The 8,257-nt window shown below is 40.5% G+C and overlaps 1 protein-coding gene across 4 annotated transcripts in view; it reads right to left on the reverse strand.

Moving 5' to 3' along the window:
• Nucleotides 1-8,257, reverse strand: part of LOC108318148 (methylcytosine dioxygenase TET1) — a 107,303-nt gene that overhangs the window by 25,413 nt on the left and 73,633 nt on the right. For 3 of the 4 annotated variants that reach the window (XM_037745868.1, XM_037745867.1, XM_037745865.1), the window contains exons 7-8: nucleotides 5,207-5,357; nucleotides 4,768-4,854 (exon numbers count right to left, since the gene is read on the reverse strand). In XM_037745868.1, the coding sequence (XP_037601796.1) occupies nucleotides 4,768-4,854; nucleotides 5,207-5,357 (238 nt within the window). The remainder of the gene's footprint in view (nucleotides 1-4,767; nucleotides 4,855-5,206; nucleotides 5,358-8,257) is intronic. The other variant, XM_037745866.1, reaches the window with a different exon arrangement.

Below are 8,257 nucleotides of genomic sequence, written 5' to 3' on the forward strand. Positions count from 1 at the left end.
GTCTCAAAAAAAAAAAAAAAGAAAAAAAAAAAAAAAAAAAAAAAAAAAAAAAAAAAAAAAAATCACCAGGCAGGATGGCACACACTTGTAAACCCAGCTTCAGAGGCTGAGAAAGGAGAATCTCTTGAGCCTAAGAGTTCAACCAGGGCAACATAGGAAGTCTCTGTTTCAAAAAATAAAATAATGATTTCTGAACTTAAGTTCCATTCAGGTCAACACACTTCTGTAAGTGACAATAACAGACATTTAATCCATCTCTAAAGCATGGAGCACTTTGGGAATTTAACCACGTTGCTGTTGTTGATTGTTTGCATTATTAAGTGAAGGAAAATGGGTGCCCTTTACAGATTTTTTAAGATTAGGAAACAAAAAGAAATCAGGAGTTCAATTAGGACTATAAGGTGAATGCCTAATGATTTTCCATTGATACTCTTTGTAAAATTGCCCCTGCGTGATGAGAGGAATGAGCAGGAGCATTCTTGTGGTGGAGAAGGACTCTCTGGTGAAGGCTTCCTGGGCAACTTTCTGCTAAAGCTTTCTCCAACTTTCGCAAAATACTTTTGTAATAAGCAAATGTTACTTTTGTTTGGCCCTCCAGAAAGTGAGCAAGGAAAATGCCTTGAGCATCCCAAAAAACTGCTGCCATGACCTTTGCTCTTTACTGGTCCACTTGGGCTCTGACTAGACCTCCTACACGTCTTGGTGGCCATTGCTGTCACTGTGCTTTGTCTTCAGGATTGTGCTGCTAAAGCCATGTTCCATCTCCTGTTAGAATAATTCTAAGAATGCCTCAGGATCTTGATGCTAAGTGTTTAAAATTTCTATTCTTTTCTGCAACCGGGCTGGGCACAACAGTTTGGCACCCATCAGGCAGGAAGTTTGCATGGCTATAATGTTTCAGTAAGAATTGTGTAGGCTGGGCTAGGCACCGTGGCTTATGCCTGTAATGCCAGCATTTTGGGAGGCCAAGGCAGGGGGATCACATGAGGTAGAGAGTTTGGCCGGGCGCGGTGGCTCAAGCCTGTAATCCCAGCACTTTGGGAGGCCGAGGCGGGTGGATCACGAGGTCAAGAGATCGAGACCATCCTGGTCAACATGGTGAAACCCCGTCTCTACTAAAAATACAAAACATTAGCTGGGCATGGTGGTGCGTGCCTGTAATCCCAGCTACTCAGGAGGCTGAGGCAGGAGAATTGCCTGAACCCAGGAGGCGGAGGTTGCGGTGAGCCGAGATCGCGCCATTGCACTCCAGCCTAGGCAACAAGAGCGAAACTCCATCTCAAAAAACAAAACAAAACAAAACACCTTTATAAAATAACCTAGGAATTAATTTGGCACCTGGCAAGGAGGAGGGATTGTCATTGATCTTTGGCCAAACATCTTTCCTTAAACAGCCAGAAAGGGCCAATTTTATCTTAACTTCTAAAATGCTGGCTGGTCAGGGTGGCTCACACCTGTAATCCCAGCACTTTGAGAGGCTGAGGCAGGCAGATCACTTGAGGTCAGGTGTAGTGAGTGAGCCAAGAATGCACCACTGCATTCAAGCCTGGATGAGAGAGCGAGACTCAGTGGAAAGTTTGCCACTCTGGTCTTCATCTTCAAAATTGTCCTATCCCTTCCTAAAATGAGTTATCCATTTGTAAACTGCAGATTTCTTTGGGGCATTGCCCATAAGCTTTTTATAAGGCATCAACGACTTCATCATTCTTCCACCAGACCTTCACCACAAATTTGATGCTGGTTCTTGCTTCAATTTTAGCAGAATTCATGTTGCTCTGATAGAGGCACTTTACAAACTGATGTCTTATCCTTCTTAGTGCCTCAAACTGGTCTCCATTCAGACGTTACAAGTTAGTATGAGGTTTTTTTTGGGTGCAAAAATAGTATGAAATTCATGCATAGTTTATTCATAATATGCATTTTCCATGAACGTTTTGAAGATCCCTTATATTTATAAACCAATATATTCTTGAACTGATGGTTCATATCCATCAGCTCATTCTACTTTATCACCTATTTCGTCCCCAATGGCTTTTCCAGAACTACCTTCACTAAGAAGCTGATAAGTTTTCCCAATTCAAACTTAGGCTTCTTCAGCATTCTAACTTTTCTAATGAAAACATCAGGGAGAGGATAGGCTGGCAAGATTTTTTTCTGTATCTTTTTCAATCCTGTCTGGAATGAATTTATTGATCACTTCTTTCTTTTTCTTTTATCTTTTTTTAGAGACGGGGTTTCACCATGTTGGCCAGGATGGTCTCGATCTCTTGACCTCGTGATCCGCCCATCTCGGCCTCCCAAAGTGCCGGGATTAAAGGCATAAGCCACCACACTCAGCCTGATCACTTCTTTCAAGTCATTTGTTTGCACCTCTCAGGTCATAATTTCCATCATCATCTTCTGGATTTGGCCTAACTGTTGGTGCTAAGCATAGGGGTTCTTCCATACCCAATTGTTGTTGTTGTTGTTGTTGTTTTATTTAGTAAAACAAACACAGAACAGATGAAGCTAGTAAGCACTGGTAGTCTTGACATGAGCATCAATCATTGTCTGACATATTTTGACCATGGAACACATTTTGCCACAGGTAAGATCCATGCCATGGAAGCGAATCAGGCAATTATTGCCCTGAACTTCTTCAGTAAGCAGCTTGAATTTTCTTTCTTTTTTTTTTTTTTTTTTTTTTTTTTTGAGATGGAGTTTCACTGTTGTTACCCAGGCTGGAGTGCAATGGCGTGATCTCGGCTCACCGCAACCTCCGTCTCCTGGGTTCAGGCAATTCTCCTGCCTCAGCCTCCTGAGTAGCTGGGATTACAGGCACACGCCACCATGCCCAGCTAATTTTTTGTATTTTTAGTAGAGACGGGGTTTCACCATGTTGACCAGGATGGTCTCGATCTCTTGACCTCGTGATCCACCCGCCTCAGCCTCCCAAAGTGCTGGGATTACAGGCTTGAGCCACCGCGCCCGGCCTAGCAGCTTGAATTTTCTAAATGCAACTTCATTATTTGGCAGATCAGCAAGACTCACAGTAAACACAAGACCCTTGAGGCCATCAGATGCAATTTTAGTTCCTTGGGTCCTGGTGACTAGTGTCTTTCCAGTATTTCTTATATTGAACATAGCAGGTGCTTTCACATTATACGAATCTTTCTTAGAAAATGGATCAAGCACTTTCTTCCGTGCCACCTTTCATAAGGTGTTTGTTCTTGCCAACCACCAAGGTGCTGCTCAGAGAGCCAAAAAGTGACAGACGCTTTGATCACATAATATTTACAAGTAAAATTGAGCTGGTTGGCTCAAGCCAACCTCCCACCTCAGCTTCCCGAGTAGTTGGGACTACAGGTGCGTGCCACCACATTGTAATCTCAAATTCCTAGGCTCAAGCAATCCTGCCTCAGTTTCCTGTGTAGCTGGGATTACAGGTGTGAGGTTCTGTGCCTGGCTATTTTGTGTTTTCTACTTATCCTGCATGCTAATGATTTTTAAAACTTCCTTTGCCAACCTATAGAAGAATTATTTCCCTTAAAAATGGCTTTTTCCGGGGCCGGGTGCGGTGGCTCACGCCTGTAATCCCAGCACTTTGGGAGGCCGAGGCGGGTGGATCACGAGGTCAAGAGCTCGAGACGATCCTGGTCAACATGGTGAAACCCCATCTCTACTAAAAATACAAAAATTAGCTGGGCATGGTGGCACGTGCCTGTAGTCCCAGCTACTCGGGAGGCTGAGGCAGGAGAATTGCCTGAACCCAGGAGGCGGAGGTTGCGGTGAGCCGAGATCGCGCTGTTGCACTCCAGCCTGGGTAACAAGAGCAAAACTCCGTCTCAAAAAAAAAAAAAAAAAAAGGCTTTTTCCTATCTTGGCTGGGTATAAATTCTATTTCTATTCATTAAAAAAATTTAATATATACTTTCTCGAATATATGTTTTTCTGACAACATCTCAAGCAGTGTTTTCCAATCAGTGGGTCATGACTCAGTGGGAAATGAAATCAGCTTAGTATGTCAAAACTAGCACTAAAAAAATAAATAAATAAAGGCCAGTCGAGGTGGCTGATGTCTGTAATCCCAGCAATTTGGGAGGCCGAGGCAGGTGTATCAACTGAGATCAGGAGTTTGAGACCAGCCTGGACAACATAGTGAAACCTCGTCTCTACTAAAACTACAAAATTAGCTGGGCATGGTGGCACATGCCTGTAATTTCAGCTACTTGGGAGGCTGAGGCAGGAGAACTGCTTGAACCTGGGAGTTAGAGGTTGCAGTGAGCCGAGGTCACACCAGTGCACTCCAGCCCAGGCAACAAGAGCAAAACTTCATCTCAAAAAAAAAGAAAGAAAAAAAAGAAATATGATAAAAAATGAATCGTAGAAATCCTTACAATAACTATATTAACTTTTTAAATATTTTTATGTTAGTGCTGTTACATGTAAGAGAGGTAAGTATTGTTTTCAGATAGGTTTGTTTTAATTAATTTCTTTTGTCTATGTATGTGTACAGTGGCTTTTAATATGAAATGTTTTTTACTCTTGGTCACTGCTTTAAGATTAAAAGACACCAATCTTGTAGTTGATCAATATAAATCCTCACTACACAAACAAAGCATAACACATTAGAATAATTAGTTCCTATTGGTGCCCCACACCCTCCCATTGCCTACCCACCCAAGAGCTGATAAAGGTGTGGAGTTATAGGTTCTTATTTTAATTTAAAATATATAAGTATTGAACTTATTTAACTTAACACTATGTTTGACTAATTTCTTTGCTCACCATGGCCTCGTGTCCCGGACAGATTCGTTCCGGTTTCACATGTCTTCTTTCTGGATTACGTCCTTTAGTAATTCTTTCATAGTAGGTCTGTGGGTAGTAAACTTTCTGAGTCTTTGAAATGCTGGTAAATGGCTTTTTCCTATTTTGGCTGGGTATAAAATTCTAGGTTCTTTTAATGATGACTTTTCTGGGGTGGGGTAGCAGAGCAAGAGGAGGAAGCCAGGAACAATTGGAATTTGGGGTGATAGCTAAAGTCTTTACCTAATTTATTAAGAGTCTTAATTAATTTATTTACTTATATAATAGAAATATAATTTTACTATTTGATTACTACTTTTCAATATTTAGTTTTTATAGTGTTTCAAAAAGGTTAAAGGAATGCTCTTACATATTCAATGTGTAACTCAAAAATAAGTTTTGAATAAAAAAGGACACTTACATGTAAGGGAGAGCTTGGATCAATTCTGAATCTTCTGGGGCTTGGGCTTCTACCAAACTTACAGCCATTAAAGTACATACTCCATGAACAGCCAAAAGAGAATGAAGCTCCACAAGTCTCTGGATCAATTCCTTGACAGGTACAGGTACGACTGCAAGATCATAATCACAAGAGAGTGAATTGATAAAGCAGTAGAATACCTCAGACAGAACATCTCAGTTTCACAAAGCTTTAGAAGTATAGATGGGTAAAGAACCAGTTATAACACTTATCTATTTTAATTACTTATTTAAAGTAGTTTAATGTTAACAATAAAAAGCTAACTTTTATTTTTTCAAGATGTCTCACAAAAATAAAACAATTAAAATAAATAAATTAATTAAAAAGAAATAAAACAAAAAAAAATGGTATCTGACTAGGGGACCAGGGTGAACTATACTTCATTATAACCAAATTTCTAGGGAAAATATTTGGTCATGACTGCAAATCCAAATAAATGGGAATAAACCATACAGATATAAAATATCCAGTCTTGTTTGATTTGGAGATGTCTGAGATGAGGAAATAAAGAACCAAGTTTTTTGGTTTTTTTTGAGATGCAGCCTTACCCTATCACCCAGGCTGGCATGCAGTGGTGCAATCTTGGTTCAATGCAATCTGTGTTTGCCAAGTTCAAGTGATTCTGCTGCTTTAGCCTCCTGAGTAGCTGGGATTACAGGCATGCGCCACCATGCCTGGCTAATTTTTTTTTTTTTTTTTTGGTAGAAATAGGTTTCACCAGATTGACCAGCTTGATCTCAAACTTCTGACCTCAAGTTATCACACAGTGCCAGGTGTGAGGCACTGCACCCGGCCAGAACATGGTTTTTAAATCCTGAATTTGGGACAGGCACAGTGGCTCACGCCTGTAATCTCAGCACTTTGGGAGGCCAAGGTAGGTGGATCACCTGAGGTCAAGAGTTCGACCAGCTTGTCCAACATGATGCAACCCCATCTCTACTAAAAATACAAAAATAGTCAGGCACAGTGGTGGACACCTGTAATCCCAGCTACATGGTAGGCTGAGGCAGGAGAATGGCTTGAACCCTGGGGGCTTCAAGTGAGCCAAGATCGCGCCACAGCACTATAGCTTGGGAGACAGGGTGAAACTCTGTCTCAAAAAAAAAAAAAAAAAAGATAAATCCCAGATTTGTTCCCTATCACAAATGAAAATTAGAACATCTTATTACCTCTTTGGAATTCAGCTCCTTTATATCTAAAATGAGACTGATATAATTTCCTGAGGATTGAAAAATAATATATATTGTAAATAAAAACAGTTTCTTTGTTGGGCATGGCGGCTCACGCCTGTGATCCCAGCACTTTGGGAGGCCAAGGTGGGTGAATCACAAGGTCAGGAGTTGGAGACAAGCCTGGCCAACATGGGAAAATCCCTCTCCACTAAAAATACGAAAAACAGCCAGGCGTGGTGGCAGGCGCCTATAATCTCGGCTACTCGGGAGGCTGAGGCAGTAGAATTGCTTGAACCCAGGAGTCAGAGGCTGCAGTGAACCAAGAAGGTGCCACTGCACTTCAGCCTGGGTGACACAGCAAGACTTTGTCTTAGGGAAAAAAAAAAAAAGTTTCTCAATTTTAAAAACTTTAAAAAGTGCATAATAGAAAAAACGGTGCGGAAAACTAGTTTCATTTAATTAAATCTTAAGTGTATCACTTTTAGGGCATTTCTGAAGGCTTAAACTAAACTATATCGTAATAATGATAATGAAAGAAGCATATATTCTTCTTGTAGTTCTAAAATTGTATGCTTTTCCAATCCCATTACGGGGTATATATCCCAAGGAATAGAAATCATTCTGCCATAAAGACACATGCTTGTGAATGTTCGCTGCAGTGCTATTCACAATAGCAAAGACATGTAATCAACCTAAATGCCCATCAATGACAGATTAAAGAAAATGTGGTACATATACACCACAGAATAGTATAGAGCCATAAAAAAGAACACAATCGTGTCTTTTGTGGGAACATGAATGAAGCTAAAGGCCATTATCCTTAGCAAACTAACGTGGGAAATAAAATGAAATACTGTATGTTTTCACTTTAAGTGGGATTTAAGTGATGAGAATTCATGGACCAAAAGAGGGGAACAACAGACATTGGGGCCTACCTGAGGTTGGAGGTTAGAAGAAAGAGAGGATCAGAAAAAATAACCACTGGATACTAGATTAGTAGTTGGGTGATTAAATAAGCTGTTCAACAAAATCCTATGACATGAGTTTACCTATATGAAAAACCTGCAAATGTACTCCTGAACCTAAAATAAAAGTTAAAAAAAGAATTGTGTCCAGGTGCAGTGGCTCACGCCTGTAATCCCAGCACTTTGGGAGGCCGAGACGAGTGGATCACGAGGTCAGGAGATCTAGACCATCCTGGCCAACATGGTGAAACCCCGTCTCTATTAAAAATACAAAAAATTGGCTGGGCGTGGTGGTACTCGCTTGTCTGTAGTCCCACCTACTCAGGAGGCTGAGGCAGGAGAATCACTTGAACCTGGGAGGTGGAAGTTGCAGTGAGCCGAGATCACACCACTGCACTCCAGCCTGGGTGACAGAGCGAGACTCTGTCTCAAAAAAAAAAAAATGAAAAAGCAAAAAAAGAATTCCATGCTTTTCAATTCCGTCAGAAAAGAAGAACAAAAATAACATTTAAAAAATTAAGTAAAAAATAAAATAAAATTGCATAATGCTTACAACTTAACAGTATATATTGTACTTATGTAATGATTAAAATATACAAACAATAAACCAAATATTAGTTTTAAAAAGTGAAAATAATATAAAAATTTAGAAACAAAACCTATACCTATTTTCTAGTGTGTGGGCAAATCTCTTTTTAATTGCAAAAGACTTCATTTATAAGCCGGGCGCGGTGGCTCAAGCCTATAATCCCAGCACTTTGGGAGGCCGAGGCGGGTGGATCACGAGGTCAAGAGATCGAGACCATCCTGGTCAACACGGTGAAACCCCGTCTCTACTAAAAATACAAAAAATT

This window comes from Cebus imitator, unplaced genomic scaffold, assembly GCF_001604975.1.
Source record: "Cebus imitator isolate Cc_AM_T3 unplaced genomic scaffold, Cebus_imitator-1.0 Scaffold215, whole genome shotgun sequence".
Taxonomy (NCBI): domain Eukaryota; kingdom Metazoa; phylum Chordata; class Mammalia; order Primates; family Cebidae; genus Cebus; species Cebus imitator.